General features: G+C 39.1%; 2 protein-coding genes across 3 annotated transcripts; one reads left to right on the forward strand and one right to left on the reverse strand.

The window, feature by feature from the left end:
* Positions 1 to 194: 194 nt before the first annotated feature.
* dclre1a (DNA cross-link repair 1A (PSO2 homolog, S. cerevisiae)) lies at positions 195 to 8,564 on the forward strand. The gene is made up of 9 exons (XM_026352075.1): positions 195 to 754; positions 1,129 to 2,526; positions 2,616 to 2,749; positions 3,687 to 3,805; positions 4,133 to 4,276; positions 4,582 to 4,727; positions 5,898 to 6,052; positions 6,825 to 6,966; positions 8,089 to 8,564. The coding sequence occupies exons 1-9, from the start codon at positions 421 to 423 to the stop codon at positions 8,253 to 8,255; spliced, it is 2,739 nt and encodes a 912-aa protein (XP_026207860.1). The 5' UTR covers positions 195 to 420; the 3' UTR covers positions 8,256 to 8,564.
* Positions 8,565 to 9,899: 1,335 nt separating this feature from the next.
* On the reverse strand, positions 9,900 to 17,958 carry LOC113156761 (pleckstrin homology domain-containing family S member 1). Of its 2 annotated transcripts, XM_026352062.1 has the most exons (17): positions 17,626 to 17,958; positions 17,209 to 17,246; positions 16,983 to 17,080; positions 16,765 to 16,883; positions 16,533 to 16,667; positions 15,800 to 15,875; positions 15,681 to 15,710; positions 15,102 to 15,155; positions 14,409 to 14,477; positions 14,219 to 14,302; positions 14,005 to 14,051; positions 13,866 to 13,916; positions 13,662 to 13,787; positions 12,409 to 12,531; positions 11,638 to 11,733; positions 11,216 to 11,351; positions 9,900 to 11,129 (listed from the first exon to the last, which is right to left on the reverse strand). In XM_026352062.1, exons 2-17 carry the CDS (start codon positions 17,231 to 17,233, stop codon positions 11,049 to 11,051), a joined length of 1,350 nt encoding a protein of 449 aa, XP_026207847.1. In that variant the 5' UTR covers positions 17,234 to 17,246; positions 17,626 to 17,958; the 3' UTR covers positions 9,900 to 11,048. The 2 variants fall into 2 exon arrangements, with proteins under 2 accessions (XP_026207847.1, XP_026207848.1); XM_026352063.1 differs by lacking the exon at positions 15,102 to 15,155 and having other exon boundaries at positions 17,626 to 17,957.
* Between the last annotated feature and the right edge of the window lie 1,811 nt (positions 17,959 to 19,769).

Below are 19,769 nucleotides of genomic sequence, written 5' to 3' on the forward strand. Positions count from 1 at the left end.
AAAAAAAAATATAATTCACTACCAGGGAGTTTTTAATAAAAATCACGTCAGCATGAACGTAACAATTATGAATAAACGTGTGTGGATTTTTTTCTGCCTGTAACTGAACGACTGTACACGTCAATGTTACGAGATGTGTGGAAAGTGCTGCCCGGTGACGTCAGGCGCCTTTACTCCATTCATTGTTGCTTGTTGGCGGTAAGTGCTAACCACTATGCTGCTAACGTGTTGACTTATATCTTTAAATCAGAAAATCAGCGCCTTTCCAGTGAATATGTAGCAGTATTCACACATTATGAAGGAATCTACCAGTAGTCGTTAAAGTGCTGTTAACGTTGTTATAATATGCAGCCGCGGGATGTTGTGAATTTACGTCAACGAGGGTTTTGAGGACGGCGCGTTTTTCTTTTTTTGCTCCAAATGTCACAGAGGGACGACTCTGAACATGACATTTGGGAGTATAAACCTCTTCAGAAGAAGAAAAAGAAAACACGGGAATCAGCTCCAGTCGTGGCTAAAAGAAGATGTACCACCAGAAAGACATCCAAGAGAGTAAAAGGGGCCGAAAGTGGAGATTGTAGTACTGTTGTTAATGTAGAGGCCGGGGACAGAGTCCAGAAGGACAAAGCTGCTGAGGAACCATCTTCTGGAGACTTCTGCCCTGTGTGTCAGATGCCCTTTTCTATTTTAGTGGTACAGACTCAAAGGTGGCATGTTGCTGAATGCCTTGACACCCCCAGGGACAAATGCCAAGGTACAGACACCAACATCACTCACTTGTTAACTCGTCTTCAGGTGCATGGATGTATGCACCTGAGTTTTAGTTTGTTTGTCACAAATCCAAATCTGGAGCCTACATTTCCCATAATGCAACGTATTAGGTGGAGGTGGAAGGGAAAAATATATTATAGCACTCCCTACATATGAAAAGTGTCTTTAGAGTTAGTACATGGTCCTTGCTAATGAACTAAACTAAAAACATACCTCCAAAGACTTTTGGATTATTATTATATTTGTAATAAATTAAACTAGGTACTAAATCTAAATGCTGTATTTAAGTGCTTTTGAATAATTATTCTGTATCGTTCTCTGATGAGCTTAATTTCTACATGTCTTCGTGTTATACAGAATGTCCAGATGGCCTCCGGTGCTCCTCCACCATCCCAAACCATTACAAGAACTTCAACCACACACTATTGGCCCACAGTCGAGCGAACAGCGACACAGCTTTCCTCAGGCTGTCCGACCAGGCAGAGATCAGCCCTTCCACCAGCGGTCTCACAGGACTGATAAACAACGAGGTGGAAGGCTCTGTTTTAGAGACTTCACAGGATAGCGCTCTCAGTTTTTCTATCCTGTCTGAACAAAGTGCCTCCCCACAGAATAGTCACACTGGAACTCCTCCGTCTAAATTTACAAGTGGCCTTTTGTTTCTGCGCTCACCTGGCCCAGAGGATTTTAAGAAAAAGAAAGGCTGGTCATGCTCTACGAAAGGCCAAAAATCTGTTGGTGCTTCCCAGGAAAGCAAAATGGGGCTTTCCTCAACTCCTGTCAAGACAGAAAGTGGAGAAAAGGCTTGTGAAGTTTTTTCCAAAAGTGAACTCCCTGATGAAGATAATGAAATATCATACTCTCCTCTTTCTGAGTTTCCTGCTGAGAAGGAAGTCAATGATAGTGAATGTAAAAAAGCCATTTTTAATATAGAAAATAATGATGAAGACGATGATACTGTTGAAAATGACGACTCAATGGTGCTGTTCAGTGATGGCATCTCAAGTGAAGACGAGCTTCTTACGGAATTTATAGATAATTTGGAAACCAGTAGTGTGCCAGCAAAGGACCAGTCTTCCTCAAACACACAGCTGGAGTCATTTAGCTCATTAACACCCACTCAGCAGCTACCTGCCTCTGGAGTTGCTAAAAACAGAGCTGATTCCACAGGCTCCAATGAAGCTCATGGTAAACCTACCAGTGCCATAAGTAAGACCAGCATTCAGTCTCCGCAGAGTATTGTTTTAGAGCGCCTGAGAGAAAATATTCTAAACTCACAAAACGTGCATTTCAACAACTTGAACGACAGTATTCAGTCAGAGCCAGGTAATACAAATTGTTTTCAAGTGTCTTTATCTCAAACCTCTGTTGTCCAAAGATCTCAAACAATGCCACCTCAAAAGAGTCAGAGCAAGGCAAGTCAGCCCTCTTGTCTTAAGCAGGCAGACATTGGGGTGTTTTTTGGCCTCAAACCCCTCAAGGAGAAGGAGAAAGAGACTGAAAATGTGGCCACTGCTCCATCACTCGGTGAGAACACAGGTCAGAGGCGACAAAGGAGAGACAGGCAGAGGAAAAGTAAGGCTGACACAACTGCAGATACCTCACAGGGCACAGTGACTGTAGATGGCGGTGATATAGTAAACGCTAAGGGAGAATCAAGCAGAGGGACCAGAGGATGGAGAAGAAGGTGGAATCGAGGGAACGCAGACGAAGGAGTAGAGTTACCGCGTTGTCCGTTCTACAAAAAGATTCCAGGTCAGAGAGAGACTGTGTGTCATATATTGCTGTGTGAATTTTAACAATCAATGTGTTTTAATCTGAAGTATTTTCTGCATTTTGTTTAGGCACAAACTTAGTCATAGACGCCTTTCGGTACGGTGAGATCAAGGGAATCACTGCCTACTTCCTAACACATTTCCACTCAGACCACTACGGTGGGTTGACCCGGAACTCTACATTTCCAATCTACTGTAACCGAGTAAGTCAAATTATGAAATATTAGTCATTTTCTGTGTTATTTAACGTGTTTGGCTATGCCTCTGCATTTTGAGGAATTATGCGTCTCAAAGGATGAATTGATTTGCATGAGAGGCCATTTTGAGCCTTTTTCCTTGCATGTATGGTGGGTTTTGTTTAGTTTTTTTCTCCACAGATTAGTAGTAAATAAATAGCAGCCTGCCTCAAAAGGCCTGTTTAGTCTTTGAATAACATGGATATAGACTATGGAATACTACAGACTTTTCTTTTTCAAAAATCCAATTAATTTGCATCTCATTATAAAGCTTCTTGTCCGGTCTGATGCATAGAATTCCTAGTAAAAGCCCAGTCCATTTATCTGCATGCATTCACTCCAGCTAATTAAATTTTACTTGCAGTTTGCAGCCATGAATACCAAGTTGCCAGTAGCTGTGACCATATTGTTGTTGATTAAAATTTGGAGACCTGAGTTTTATGGTTGGATATAAAAACATCCTCTGTCAAATGGGTCATAATTTTTTTTTTTTATTTTGTGCCTGTTCTGCACAGATCAAAACTAAAAACAGGCTTACACAGACTTATTGGGGCCCATTGGGGTTTTGTGTATTTGGTAGGTCACAGAAATTCAGCATGGTCGTTAGGTGGGTCATACTGTAGCCCAGAAAACTTTGATCAGCATCAAAGAGGATTTTATCCAAGTAGATTTCAGGGGTATTATGATACAATCGACTGCAAAAAAACACAATGAACACTTATGCCTGCACCATAAGCTAGATCTTATGTTGCAAACTTTAACTTGTGTTGGAACCTTACTTTAAATCTTTTGATTTGATGTGTATATTTTTAAATAAACTTTTGTTCTTAGAGTTAGTGACGGCTTCTAAGTTACTGTAAACAAATCAGATACATGAGTTCCTAACAGTTGCCTCCACTGTAAGATCACAGGGAATCTCGTGAAGAGCAAACTGAAGGTGGCAGAGCAGTACGTCCACATCCTCCCCATGAACACCCAGGTCACTGTGGAGGGTGTCAGGGTCATCCTCCTCGATGCCAACCAGTGAGTTGATCATCAATATCTGCCACTGAGTAGTAGTAACATAGTTTGTTTGCGGGGAGTGCTCGTCAGTGGGAAAGCTGGTCCAGACACTAATATCAAGTTCAGCTGTAGCTTGTTAACATTTGATAATAATTGATTTTTTTTTTTCTTTATTTCTTTTCATATTCTCTAATTGCCAGTTAATTCAAAAATAGGGATTCATGTACAACAGATGAGTAAATGAGCATACCAGAGAAAACATGTTGATTTGTGATGCAGAATTTGTACAATGTTGAATTTGATGTTCATTTATGTTCAGCTTCACCTCTCATCTGTCTCTTCTTTTAGTTGTCCGGGAGCTGCCATGCTGCTGTTCTTCCTGCCCGATGGTCAGACGGTCCTCCACACTGGCGACTTCAGAGCTGACCCTTCAATGGAAACATACCCTGAGTTACTCAGCTGCAGGGTGCAGACACTCTACCTGGACACAACGTAAGTACCAGATACAGTGAATACACACAGTACAGTACAGGTGCAGTTGCTGAATGGCCAAAATCTGGATTGTTTTATTCTACTGTTCTTAGCCAAGTGATCTTCATTTCTTGTTGGTATAAAAACCCAAGTTTATCAGTCAACATAGATCAGTATTGGGTACTACAAAAACATTTAGCATGTAGCATTTCCCTGAGCATGGCTTCACCACTTTAGATTTTAGATGGAATCTGGGTAAACTGTCACAACCCCATGTTTTCAGAAGGAAACTCACATTTTAAGTGTAAGCTCTCTTATCTCTATAGCTACTGCAGCCCTGAATACACCTTCCCGAGACAGCAAGAGGTCATCAACTTTGCAGCCAACACAGCCTTCGAACTGGTAACACTCAAACCTCGTACACTTGTGGTGTGTGGATCCTACTCCGTGGGGAAGGAGAAGGTGTTCTTGGGTATGTGTCACATCAGCAATGGTACCTTTCTATTTTTAAGATATAAAAAAATGTAACTCCAAGATTAGCAGTTGTTTGTGCTGTTTTTTTTTTTTTTTTTTTTTTAAGTTTCAGGGAGAACCAATTACCAAAACACTGGTTATCTATGCACACGATCAGAAACCACACACATTAGACTTGAAATGCCAACCAAAAGGATGGCAACTACAAAAAAGTCATGGGAATAAATAACATTAGTTCTTTCTTATACTTCCCCAGATGCTCAGTCCAACTAAGATTATAGTGTAACAAAGTCTGGGCTTGCTATACCTGGCCTATATAATTCAACATCAATCTGATAATTGGACAGGTTGACAAGTGTCATGTTTTTGATGGCTAATTATATGTCAGAAAATTTAGATGTTAATTTATTCATTTAATTCTGGAAATAGCAATAACTGTGATGTGTTGAGAACAGAGTTACCACCAACACAAGCTAATAGACTCAAAGTAAATGTGTTTTTAAAATTAAACCTCTGAACAAAATCTTTGTATCCTTAGATCACCATATGACCTTTCCTCCCTTTGAAAAATCAATCTGATATTATGTCTTATATTGAAATGGGAGATATTGGTATTTGTGTGCTTTGAGAAAAGAGCCACTCAGTCTTATGTTGTCCTCATGCAAAGGCAAACAGATCTGTTGGTGTAGTGAAGTACTCAAACTAATGTTGTCCTCACAGAGAGTGTGCTGCACACATTCATTTTGTAGTCACCCGTGCTTCTTGCCTCCTTCAACAAGTGCTGCACAATATTGGAACAAAACTGAGAGCTGATTTAATTGCCCGCATGACTGTGCTCGTCCACTTCTGTTCCCCTGTTTATACACAGGGGAAGTAGACACTTGTCAAGGCAGTGAATGTGATACAGTTTATTCAAGTGTTTTTACTTATAGAAAGCCATTTGCAGCCATTAGAGGTTGTATAATGTGTTCCAGTAAAGCCGGTGCAAGGTAAAATACATACTTTGTCTGTAAACAAGACTAAAAGCTCTCCAGCACAGGTAGACGAGTCTGTAATCATAAAATGCACAATTTGTTGGGGGCCGGAGGGCGCGGGGGGGTTGTATTTTACTGCAAGTACTTACTGAGTCTTAGAATGATAAGACTGAATTGCTTTGGTTCCTTTTTAGCATTGGCAGATGTCCTGGGTTCTAAAGTGTGCCTCTCTAGAGACAAATACAACACCATGTGCTGTCTGGAGTCAGATCAAGTCAGACAACGGATAACCACTGATTGGAAGGCAGCCCGGGTCCATGTACTGCCCATGATGCAGCTCACCTTCAAAGTATGTGCAGCGGCCTCTTTTTGCCTTAACTGATCTGAAAGGAGTCATTAGTGGGCGGCTGAGCCAATGTACTTTTATTTATTTATTTATTTATTTATTTATTTATTTATTATGTTTTTCAGGGCGTGTTCAAGGTATTCAAGTTTTAGTAAATTGATTAGAGTGAAACAAGCAAGTGAGATGCATCACATCAGATGATGAATACTCAGAGAAACTTTAGTTTAATATATACATTTATATAACTAATTGATTAAAGTTGAAGCCATTGTCACAACCACTTCAATTCTCTAATAGGCTTGAAACTGTTGTTTTAATCATAAGCTATGTATGCAGATCTGTGTTGATGATTAAGAACAGCTAATTATGATGACCAAGCACATTATAAACGGGACCTAAATATTCCACAAATAAGCATCAGTAGTCACAGGAAGAGGACTTAAGGGAAATGGATGTAGTCTAAGTTTACATGTGGAACATTTCAACAGTGACTGTGGATGATATGGGAAAAACCTGCTGTAACAAGTCACCTTGAAATCCATTCAGAAGATTAAACTAGAATTACATTTTGCAATAACGATAATCAATCTAGTATAGTTTGTTACTATGTCAGCAGGCAGTCAAGAGAGATGAAAAATAACTTCATTTTAACATGTATAAATTAGACATGTATAAATATAATGAAGAGACGATCTGAACTTTAGTATATGTGCTATGCATTTCTTTAAATATTTGAATACCAAGTTCTTATAATTTTCCTTCATGTTTTCTGCAGAAACTGCAGGACCACCTGGCACGATATTCAGGACAATATGATCAGCTTGTGGCCTTCAAACCAACAGGCTGGACCTTTAGCCAACAAGTGGAATCAGTGGATGACATCCAGCCTGAGATCAGAGGCAACATCTCAATCTATGGTACACACTCACCTTTTTGTCATATTTTCACACAGTTATTTGTCTGAAGGAATACAGTAAATACACAAGTATCATTTCTAAAAGATGAGTTATACCCTGATAAAAGTATTAAACTTTATTAAACTTACAGCTCCCTCTTTTGGCAAACAGAGGAGGGAAGAAGGAGACTGAGAGTGTGAGGATAAACATTTGTTTAGGTTAGTTTCAGGTTACTTCTGCTTGATGCAAAAGACTGCGTACTGTAAGTGTAGCTGCAGACTAACATAGCATTAAAGCCCAGTGCTGAAATGGGTCATGACTTGATTAGCCCCAGCAGGTTTAGCCTGATTTCCTTCCTGTCCTCTCTTTCATGTTCTGAATATATCCATCAACTCCATCAGCCATCTGGCCTATAACCTACAATAACCAGCTACTGGCTGTTGCGATGCACGCGCTCATATAATTTCTTTGTCCTCAGCAGTTTGTGTGTCAGTCAAGCGGAAGGCAATTTGCACTCACGCTCTCTGCTTTGTGTTAATCTCCTTCATGTTCTCCCTAGCCATATGCTATTGCTCCTCCTAATATTGTTCTCTGCATGTGGGAGGACTGGCTGCATAGTCGTGTAGGCCTAGTTTTAGCTACATCTGTTTAAAGCAATAGAGCGCATTAAACCTGTGCAGGGGTGAAGAAAGGACAAACAAGATGCAGCACTTTCCTGTAGTTTGATCCTCAGTGTATCACGTTGTGAAATCTGGGGAACAGTGTCAACCTTTGGGTCACTTGGTTGAACATCTGATCTCTCTTGTAAGATGTTGCCTTGTTCCTTGTCTGACTGGCTTCCCCATAGTTTCAGACATCTGGCTCAGTGACAGTGTTTTACCTCAAACCACATCTCTTTTGTCCCCGCTGAGCTTGACATTTCATAATTGTTAAAGTTATCCAAGCATAGGCGCTGAGAGTGAACCTCTCGTCTGAAAAATCAAGGTTATCCCTAAGCTTATGAGTTGTTTTGGGCAACGTTTGAGTTTTTCTGACAAATGTAACCTTTCCAGCAAAGATCTGTTTAAAGTGCCAACATTTGGAAACAAGATAAGGGCAACTCTTTTGTTCTTTTTTTTTTTTTTTTTTTTTTTTTTTTGACAGGAATCCCATACAGTGAACACAGCAGCTTTCTGGAGTTGAAACGTTTTGTCCAGTGGCTCCAGCCTCTAAAGATCATCCCCACAGTCAACAATGGGAGCTGGGATAGCAGGAAGGTTATGGAGAAGTATTTTAGTGATTGGCTCATGGAAACTAAGAGTAAACTGTAGCCTATTTACAGATTGTTGCTGCTCCTCATTGGTACAAAGACCAAGACTAATTCTCATTACTTTAAATGCTGTATTAACAAATGTTTTAACACTAAATTAAGGGCTAAAGTAAATTAACTCTGTAAGCTGGGTAAAACGTGATCTGAGATCCTGCCTACAACTGTATCATTGAAACTGAATCAGCTGATTGCGTGTGTGACGGCTGTTGCCGTTTCCAATTTTACCAGTTTGTCAGCTGTATGAAAGTGCTGCTTCAACCTGATTCAATTCCTATTAATGTATTTTTGTATATAATAAAATGGTTTATGCTGGGAACATTTTAAACTTGCATGTTTCCTGCTTCTTTTTTCATCCCAACATTTAGGTTATCATGTCAAAAAAACTGTCAATGCTGTCAGATTCTAGTCATGCCAAATGTAAATTCATGATATTAATTGGGCCACCTAGCACCATTGATGGTCAGCGATGTCTAGATCTTCACTGCTTCGTCAACACTTTCAAACCGTTTAGACAGATGGATTTGTGCCTCTCAAGGCAAACGCAGTGTTAACGACGAACGCCACTTGCACACTGGTTTTAAATAGGGTGTCGTGAGATCTGTCGGTAGTTTATCTCCGAGACAGCACAGACATGCAGTACAGAGAGACATTCTGTCTGATGGTCTCTGTAAAAGAGGCTTTTCACAGGGGCACTTTGAGCTCTCCTTTCATGTACAACATCTTCAGCTTATCACATCTTGAGGAGCTGTGTGCATTTAAGCTTGGCTGCTAGAGTGAGATTTGTTTTACTACCTTAAGAAATCCAAATGTACTGTAATTAGTTGACATTATTACTACTGTATTTATACACATTGTACTTGATTTTGTGTGCAAAGCTTTGACTAAGATCTAATTTGCCATCACCATTTCTAGTAATTATAACTGAGGAAATTGCTATTTTAAGACGAATTACTTGACTCTGACTATTTTATATCATGCTTAATTCAGCATGGATATCATCCATTTTTCTAGGTGATGTAAAACCCACTTAGTATGTACCCTCTAACAAGCCACTTATAATAATGACGTTATAATTGATTTACTTTTAAAATGTGTATCTCATTAATAGGTGTCTGATTTGAAAAAAGAACCATGTCCATGTTAGAATAACAAGCTGTCACATCTGAGTAATAGAATATCTTTAAGTGTTATAATCTAAAACTTAATGATGTGGATCACTACATACATTTGCGGCCTGACAGCTGATAAGAAAAGGAACAGGCCGTTCAGGTTGTCACACCTGTAAACATTCAACCTGCTGAACAAGATGCCCTGCCAACTTTGTACAATTACATACACACTGGCTTCAGTTAAAACAACAAACCTTTGACGAGTCTACGAAAGTCTTAAAACAGCCCAAAATGTCCTATTAGACAAAACTAAGTATTTGTAGTGTATGATTCAGATTATACATAAAAGCTGTGGAGATAAAGGGGGTTATTTTCATGAATATTAAAAGTTAACCAGCTGGAAATAATGATGCTAATAATTCTGTAGATTTTGGTGGTTTTATGTTGCTGTGTAAACTTCTGTATGTGCAAAAATAATGACTATTATACTAATAATATTGAGTCAAAGTCACAAAAGCTGCTAAAGACATGCAGTCTAACCTTTGACAACATTTATTTATCACTTTACAGATTCATTAAACTGATACATTCCCTTTGCAAACAACACATTACAGCACAGCTTCAGCATCACAGTTTAAAAATGGGCTCAAAAGTTGAATGTCCTGAATGTTTTTGTTTTTTTGTTTTTTTTTACTTGATGATGTCTTTGTCCAGAGCACTGGTCACTACGCATAGTTTTAAAAAGGACTAAAACCACATACCAAGTTATATTTAAACCACTTCAGCGTAGTGTCCTCAGCTTTGTGAGTCACTGTTTCTTTTTCAGATGAGAGAGAAATAGGTGAAACATAGCCTGAGGTACAACACCATCCCATCTGCATATTAATTCAAAAGACTCTCCCTGAGGTGTTAATGGCACAAAACACCACTTTCTTTCTTTGTGTTCTGTTATATCTCCACTACCAATTCCTGTCAAAGTATTCTCAAGATAAATCAGGAAAAGGACCTTTAGCAATGATTTGCTTTTTAATATAAACAAATACTAACAGAATGTACATAGAGGAGTTATTCTAACGTAATATGTTACTATTAAACTTTCTGACAACACTGAATATATTTAAAAATATATATATATATAGATAATTTCATTTGCATATAGGTATCATACTGTAAATGTAGATTTGGAACCGCTTGACTTCTGCCAAACATAATATTCAACACTGTTTCCACCTGTCATCTTGACATATGTCTGGAAGTTGCATTGAGCGTTCAGACGGCATTTAAAGTGTAAAAACACATCAGTACAGATGGATGATTGGTATTATAATGTGTAAAAATATTAAACAGAGTTAATCTACTGTACACACACACACACACGCCTCCCTCAAGGTGCCTTGCATGGTTCGATCTGCATCTCTTGTGTAATGAGGCATCATACAGGTGGCATGAGGAAATGCGTTTCTGCAAAACATCTCTGTTTTGTTTCCTTCTATGGGCAAGTTATGAGAACAAACATTTTATCTACACTAATTACAGCACACAACGATTCTTGCACCCGCTGTGAATCCCGGTGTATGAGAGTGGTCATTTTAACATCCTTCATTCTTTGAACACTTTTATCACGTTTGTAAAGTGGTACGACCTCGCCGACTGTGAGCGGGAAGTAACTGTCTCATATCAAATGTTCAGTTTTCACTGTCACTGCTGAAACTGGTTGGTGAGTGCAGTGTTTCGTGTCCAGGCAGACGCAGGATGGTCACTTTCACCTGAAACCAGAAACACTTTAAAGCGAGTGCATAGATTTTGACATGCCTTAGTGTTTTAGCATTTTATGTGTGAATGCTGAATGTACCTCGTTCTTCAGTGACTTGCTGACATACATGTTAAACTCCTCCGCAGTGCTGACCTGCAAATTATTAACTCCCAGAATTTGATCTCCTTTCTGGAGCTCACACACCGTCTTTGGCTGGCCCGTCCACCCAGTCACACTGTGACACACAGACGTGTTTTAGGTTCATTCTGCAGCTGTCATTCATACAGTATCAGTCAGTCCTGCACTGTTTTTTTCTTTGGTTCCTGTGTAACGTCTGTTACCATTCTCATGTATCTACATCATGTAAGTTGTATGTTTATTAAGTTAACTGGATTTAGGGTGTGGTTTTGAGGATTTTTTACCATTGAACCAGGAGGTTTTATTAGTTATGTGTATGTAACTATGTTACTGTCAGAGAGTGTTTACCTGGTCAGTTTTATCAAGACAGACAACAAACTTGCCTTAGTTTTCCATCCACTTCTGTTAGTGTCAGGTGGTTTTTCACATCTTCTTTCTTCACCTTAATACCTCTCTTCTCTGGGGCAAGCGAATCAAGGCTTGAGAGAAAAATAAAAGGTCACAATGTACAAAATGTATTTAACTAAATTGTGTATAATCCTACGTGCTGCAGAGTCCAAACTTTAGAGTCGTTGGATGAAATTTCAGCTGCTTGAGATTTGTTGAAGCACATGAAAGCCAAAACTGAATTGGTAATATTGTCTCCTACATCCAATACATCGGCATGTGTGTCTGCATAAAAAAGGCCATGTCATGTTTTCTTTGAACAAGTCTTTTACATTTTAGTTTTTTAATTGTAAATGTCAAGTACTGCTTATTATTACTCATCTATTTTTATACCAGAGTCTTCTCGCGGAAACACACAGAAACCACCTAAACCAGATCAGCAACATGTCAGCGCTGGTCGCAGCATTCTTTTCTGGTTATTTATCAAGCTGAGTACATGGGGTGATCTCTTTTTCATTTGTTCTTTGTAACCATCACAAAGCAGTTTCTGACATTTTGATTGGCAACAGGGCAGCCAGTGTCACAGTGGGAGCTTCAAATGCACTTTTTACATGTTGAATGAGAGCACTCGTACCACACACTTTCTGATTCAGTTAATCACATCCCACCTAAATGTCTTTATCTCTAGTGTAGACAGTTTGTCCTATTTCAAAAGAGGTCCTAAAATAAATTTAAAAAAAAATCCCATAGCCATTTTACACTCTCACCTGTCGGTAGAGCTTTGAATTGATTCTGGTGTGCGCACACTTGGACTCTCCAGCATCTCTACAGGAGAGGTGGCATCGTTTTCACTGGAGCTGCTGCTGAAGTCTGAAGGATGCGTTTCTTCTCTGCAAATAGCAAAGGGGGGATTTTAACAGTTAGCAGTAACAGCTGTTAACAGCTAGTTATCGGGAGTGCATTCTTGGCATGTAACAATAGGGCCCTATTTATCTTGGACAGTGGGGGAATAAGCAACAAACAGGTTCTCAAGCAGCACAAGCCGAGGTCAACATGTTCTGCTGACTGCAAACACTGAAGAGAAACACCACCTGCATCTGCACGCACTATTATGACAGGCAGACAGCATAACAACATCATAGCTATCTAATAGGCTGTATTAAATGTCTGAGAAAGAATTCAGAATACATGAGAGAATACAGGATACATGTGGCAGAAAATAACAACGATAAATATACACGAAATGGTTGGTGAAGGAAGAGCACGAGGATTGTTGTTGTTGTTATCCCATTAACACTCTAATAGAGACTAACACCAGTAGTGGTGTTATACAGTCAGGGTTAAGCCCCCCCTAATTATTGAATCCGCCCCTGGTCACAACGAACATAGATTAAGGTCCAGCATTAGAGTCATAGTCTCTAAACTTTAAACTTCTAATACAAAATAGTTCCTAAAGCAGCACAGGAGAAGCTTATTCCCAAATCAATGCGGGGATGCAAGAGCAATACTAATTAAGAGTCACTTTGGAAATGAGTCTTTTGACCCATATGGCAAATGTGAGAAGAGAGAACGTTCTTGACTGTGGCAGCACAGCAGTCAGCCACTTATAAAGGAATCAGACATCAGCGTGAGACAGAACATTAGCACAGTGTTTGGCATTTTAGCAAATTTAATTTTCAAAAATAGCAGGAGACTATTTTATACTTGAAGATTTCTAAATTGTTTTTGTGTATGTGTGTATGTGTGTGTGTGTGTGCTTCCTGTTAGCCTGAAAGCAAGATGATGTAAGCTTTAGAAAGAAGGGACAACACCCTTTTCTCTCTTCCAATTTAAGCGCACGATTCCTGCAGTCTGTGCTTTTTGCTTTTTGTGATTGTTGTTGTCAGTCAAGGTGATGGAGCCAGAGAAGTCATGTTTACCTCTGATGAGTGAGCTATTTCGGTATGTAGGCCACCGATGCCAAAGACAAAGTCAAAAGTAAACACGCATAGACTATAAAAAAGAAAACAGCCTGGTTTACCTGTTCTCAGTGTCTGACTCCTCATCGAATGGAGGCAGAGGGGAGATCTGGGTTTTCATCTTCTCATAGACTTGAGTGACAGACCTCATCAGGGTGCCGCCGCTAAAGTCTTCATGTTCAGTGTCCCTGGAAACATTTGGTACATTTAACTGCTTTCGCCTTTAGTTAAAACATGACTTATTTCATTCTGTAAGTCGAACTTACGCTGCCTGCGCCTTCTGCTGAGTGGCTTTCACTTGACCCATTGTTTCATATCTACAACAGATACTCAAGGTCACAATTCTGACACAATAATAAAAAAATAATACTGTTTGTTTTTAAGCAAACAATAATTAACACTCACATTGACTCTGTGTTGTTGCCATTGATTGAACCATTTTCCTGAGTCACCTTATTTGGAAGACATTTCAGATGACCGTTACAACACACATTCATTCTATATTAACTGTATTAATAACCAGTACATTGCCAAACACGCTGTGTTGTCAACTTCTCCCCTATGCAGATTTGATTAATTGCCATTTTGCAAGATTAATGAGTACTAAAAATAGTCGTACCTTTATTTGTGTAAAGAAGGATTTTGGATAATCATAGATCGGCTGCACAGGCTCTGATGCACGTCTTTTATAAATATCGTGAATCTGCCAGTCAGTTAGAAAGCACAATCACATATGTTATTTAAAAATGAAAAACGTCTCCAATTCAATATTTCAACTAAAAAACAATTATTAATTAGACAATGTTGACCTTTTCTTCGCTGATGCTTTCCAAAGCATTTGAGCACGGATCTGATATGGAGCGTATTTTACGTAGTGGCTGAAAAAACAAAGAGACACACACACACACACACACAATAAAGCCAAAACAGAACTTATGTGCACAACATTTATGTGATTAGATTCCTTTTTAAAAATTATTCTGAGAGCAGAAATTTGTCTTTGTAGAAGAACGAGACAGCCGACTAGTGTAAACAAACTCTTAGTGTGTTAAATTAACTCTGAGAGTGTAGATTTGATTCCATTGAGTCGGATGGGTCTCATATATACACTCTCAGCATGAATTAGAGTTAGTTTAACTCTGATTCAGGGTGATTGTGCTGTGAGTGGAAATACGCTGTGTGTGGCCTAGAGCACATTCATCTCAGTGTCCTGGGTTGGACTGATGAGTTATACTACACTTGAGGACAGTGCTGATCTCTTGTACTTGTACCAAAAATGTGCTGAAGTGCAGAAAGGATTGGGACTATACTGTAGTACTAGAATAAATCTACAGTATAGTTTTCTCTCTTACTACTGTAGTCCCTATCATGTTTTCATAGGCCTGGGACAAGACTGTAGGTCTTTCCCACTTATTGACTCGGGACAGTCTCTGGCTGAGAGGATGCATGCATTTAGAAAGACTAGCCAAATTCGTGCAGAGCTTTAGTTGCAATGGACCAACCTTTTGAGGCACAGGAGCTGATTTCTTTTTCCGAATAACAGGGTCTGAAATAACCTGGTAAAACAGGGAGAGGTCTGTTTTCTTACGTCAAAGAGCTGAGTGATAAGCATGATTCATAGGTGATGATGATGATAAACGTGTTAAACTCTAAGGTGAAGACGTCACTTGGATTGACCAGGAACACTGAGAGAATTCAAAGTACTGAGTGAAAGTAGGCAAAGGCAGAGGTAGTATGAATAATAATGAAGGAAGTTAAATGAAAGGATTAAAAGAGAAAGAAAGAAAGAAACAAACAAACAAACAAACAACAAAAACTCAAGTGCTCTTTTGAGTCATTTCAAAAATTATGTGACAAACATGAAAGTAGTGAAGAATTAAAGTCTTTTATCAGTTAGAAGATAGTTAGACTTCCTTCATCTTTCCGCTAACATAAGCTACCTGGCTGCTAGATCCAGCGTCATAGTTGTTGTACCTTTATTAAATTGATCTTATCATCAAGAAATAAATGTATTTGCCAGAATATGTGCATTGTGATCACCAGATGAGTAGTATGTAGGACATAGAACTTTAAATCTTTACCTCATTTGTTGGCTGTCCATCAGACAACTCCTTTAGGAATGAGAAAATACATCAAATAATTATTGCTAATGACAGTGTCAAAACAGTATTCATCTTAAAGATCTAAAGTCTAAATTCACCTCTCCACTGTGTAAAGTATGTGGTCGGTTTTTTAGAGCGTCAAACATGTCATTGAACCAGGCGTCCACTTCATCACTAAAAAAGAAGAGCAATATAGAACACTATTAAACATAAATTACAGCTATTGTATTTAATTTAAAGTCAATTCCTAAATGAAATAAAAAGTGCAAAACTGACATTTAACAACAATTTGATGTGAGGAGAGCGGAAGAAAAAGCCATTATCAGCTGCCTGTTGCTAAACAGGAAACCAGCAACATAATTTCATTTTTGATTGTTAGAGCTCCCAAAATAGTGGATGATGTCAAAGGATGGGGTGTTGATGATGATTGGCCAGTCTACTGTAGCTGCGGCCTGAATCCTGGTTACACTGTTTCTGAATTACAGAATTACTACAGTTACCACCAACCAGCCAAGTTTCCATGCACATGCAAATCATATTCTCATCAATTTACCAACTTATCATAAGTCTGAATGTCTATTTATGCATTGAAAAATTAAACCTTGTTGCCAGTGTTTAATAAGATGTTTACCTGGTTATGCAGAATAATATTCATTATCATTTTATTGCTAAAAAAGCTTAAAACAAAAAACCACAGTGCTGTGTATACTGTATATCTCCAGTGTGGTGTGAGTTTTACAGCACAGTGTCATAAAATTCATATAAGTTGGCAAAAGAGCTATAAATTCCACAGTGGTGTTTTATGCTGTCCATAAAAACAAGCTGACTGACCTGTCTTCCCCAACAAGGAAGTAGTCTCGTTCAGATGTCCTGATGTAGAGGACACAGGACGGGGAGTACTTCAAGTTCTTCGGGATCAAAGCCCATTTCGGGTGCTGCTCAGGGCTCACATACAACACAGAGATACTGACAGAACGACAAACATATTAGAGGGTCACAAAAAGTGAGTTTTGTATGTCTAGAAACAACAAATTCCCATGAAAGAGCCAATGCAATGACATACTGTGACAAATCGATCCCTCCTAGTGGCCTGTCCTTGTCAGTTGCACTCCTGAAGTACCTCAGCTGATGATCATGGTCGCTGAGTTTGAACAGCACAAAATAGCGCATCTTCCATGATTTCTGCAGGAAGAAATGATTAAGAGAACAACCATGTGTGATAAAATAAATTAACATCCAAGGAGCTGTGATATTTTTACTCCACTGAGCCAAATCTGTCACCTCTGTCTTCATCTTTTTTGAAGGAGGAGACTTGACCAGCCAGCCAGATCTTATTTCTGTGGCAACTCCAGCGGGTTTGTAGAACACCGCATTTCCTCCTGAAGACAAAAGAAAAGCCTGAAGCTAAAAATACATGACTAATCTCTGAGGCAGGTACAGGTGTAAAAAGACATTTGAATGCAAACACCCAAATCAAACCATCAGATTTCTAGATTTGATACTTTACCTTTGCTCTTCTGGCTCTTATGCATTGTGACACCACACCTACAAAAAAATAAAAGGCATCTATCAGTGTCTGTCTCTTCAAAACAGCGGGTCTAAAAATAGGTGTGAAACTAGTTTAGGAGAAACAGGTGAGGTTTGGGTGCACATGTGTGAGAAAAATACATTTTATGACTGTTGAATGTATGAAACTCAGTGCACAAATAAAATAAAAGACATACAAGAGAATAATTACATTGATATCTCAACACTTTTAACATTTCCTAAGACAAAAGCAAACATGTGCCGACCAGTGGAGACACATAAAACTTTGTCAGAGAGTAAATAAATCGGCACAAAAATCCACAACAGCAAATGAAAGAGAACTGAATTATACCACAAAATGTAAATATATTTATTTAAAGAAACATATCATGCTTACCTGTGGAGCACCTGTTCAGGTGAGTGTGCTCTCCTCTGTGTATTTGACTGTAAGTGTCGCTGCAGGAGGAAGCTGGTTGTGTTCCTGGACCTGACAAACAGTAACAAGGCATTTATACCAGGAACTGGAGTTTCTGGTTCCTCGCTTCAATAGCTGCTTTAAGTCTGTCTGCTGGGTTGTTAGGCTGTAGAATTCCACAAAGTGTTCCTTAAGCACCTCGTTTCCCCTGAAACGCATGCTCATTATGGAAAATACCCTAACATGTGTCCCATTCTTGGTTTATAAAGAATGGGATTCACACAAGGACGTTTTTCAGTGTTAAATGAGAGATCGGCTGAAGTCTGAACGGCTCCGGTGAGGAAGAGATGTAGTATTTAAGGCATGACGGCATTTAAGAGCTATTGAGACACAAGAAAAGGTTAGGGTGGAGGGAAAAGAAAGGTTAAAACCACATCAACAGGGGACGAAATGTTACTTAAAACACACACACACACACACACACAGATCCAAATAGGTTCTGTGAGTGTTTGTGGAAGATGTACAGTGAAATTAAAACCAAGTGAGACACTGAGACTTATACACATTTAAAATGTTCTTTGAATATTGTTAAATTGCAAAGAGACAGATTTGAGTGATATTCTCCGTCTGTGCTGTGACATTATAATTTGACATCAGTAGACAAAGGGGAGTCCGCTGCTTTATGGCGCTGCTTTGATGTCTTGCTGCTTGGACATGTGTTTGGGCCATTTGTGCTACGTGTGTAGAAGGTCTGGCATCGCAGCAAGCGTCCTGAACAGGCGTCAGCTCCGACTCATTTAGCTTTCCTTGAATTTAAACAGGCACTTCAATCGCTCTGTCTGCTTCTAATACTCGTTAAGAAAAGTACTGTGTGTGAATGAAAAAAAGTGTCTCACCGACTTCAAATGTGCATGCGGGTCAGATGCACACACATGCCCTCACACACGCGAATCAAGGTCAGTGTCAAGTTGGTATAAATAGAGCTTCTTCTTCTTTAGTAGGACATGAAACGACTGTTTGGACAGTTGGCTGATTAATTAACCCTTCTCTAACGGAAACCTGATTTTCTTTCCTCTCATCCTCAAAGTTCAGATTCCCTGTCGTTCCTTAATATAACAAAGCATGTGTTTCAAATGCACCAAGGTGATGGGGGAACAGAACTGTGGCATTTAAAAGCCCCTGGTTAGTGGAGTTTACTGTACCACACCACTTTGAAGAAAATGAATGTAAGAGGAAAAGTCCTAAATAGATTTTTTTAATTTTCGGTGAACTATCACAGAGTTCAGAATGCTGGTAAATGTATATTTGCATTTCAGGAAGTATACTGTACATGTTTGCTATAAAAATAAATGTACTCATGTTTGATAAACCAGGTTACATGGCAGATACATAAAGTACGACATACCTATACGCTCTCTCTGATCTACAATAAACCCGAATGCATCAGTAGCTTCCAGAGATGCCAACCATTCTTCATATGAGTGCGAAGTGCCAACTATGTACTTTACAGCAAATCCAGACCACTTCATTTACCGCTCAGTTATTTTTTTTATCTTCTAGTAACAAACATTTCCTTTGTTGATAAGAAGCTGTTTATCCTTTCATAAACTGATTAGCTTGAACTATTTAACACTGTCTTAAACAAAACTTTGTCGTAGTAACGATGCAACAAATTCAAATTAAATACGTTATTTCGGTTTCATGTGTTTGTGGTAGTTATTACATGTCATAGTAGTATTTAGATTTATCGTGGACCTGCTGCTGTTTCTCAGATGCCAGGTTCCTGCTCTCACAATAACAAAAGTAGGTTATTGTGAGTCAGAGGTTACAATTACTGTAAAGCAGGGCATACCTTCATTCTTGTTGCCTAGCGTGTGCTTATCATCTGTGCTATTTCTTCTAGCCCAGCATGAGCGGAAACATTGTTCACCTGCCATGGGGCACACTGAAGCTTCTCTAGAGGTTTGGCGTTCCTTCTAAGATCTGATACGGTGAATCGTCCACACTGCTTCTGTGCTGGGACGTTCATTGAATCTCCACTTCCAGCATTTTGACAACAATGACTGGAAATCCCTCAACATCTTTTGTGGTTCCTGTTTAATTCCTGTTCTCTAAAATTAGGCGGG

The sequence above is a fragment of the Anabas testudineus genome, chromosome 19 (genome assembly GCF_900324465.2).
Source record: "Anabas testudineus chromosome 19, fAnaTes1.2, whole genome shotgun sequence".
Classification (NCBI taxonomy): Eukaryota; Metazoa; Chordata; class Actinopteri; order Anabantiformes; family Anabantidae; genus Anabas; species Anabas testudineus.

Coding starts and splice junctions, on each gene's coding strand:
- dclre1a (XM_026352075.1), top strand. CDS start 421: ATGTCACAGAGGGACGACTCTGAACATGACATTTGGGAGTATAAACCT. Junction 2,750..3,686: donor TTCCAATCTACTGTAACCGA/GTAAGTCAAATT, acceptor CTCCACTGTAAG/ATCACAGGGAATCTCGTGAA. Junction 4,728..5,897: donor GAAGGAGAAGGTGTTCTTGG/GTATGTGTCACA, acceptor GTTCCTTTTTAG/CATTGGCAGATGTCCTGGGT.
- LOC113156761 (XM_026352062.1), bottom strand. CDS start 17,233: ATGCATAAGAGCCAGAAGAGCAAAG. Junction 14,303..14,408: donor AAAGCATCAGCGAAGAAAAG/GTCAACATTGTC, acceptor ACTGACTGGCAG/ATTCACGATATTTATAAAAG. Junction 13,917..14,004: donor GGCAACAACACAGAGTCAAT/GTGAGTGTTAAT, acceptor TATCTGTTGTAG/ATATGAAACAATGGGTCAAG.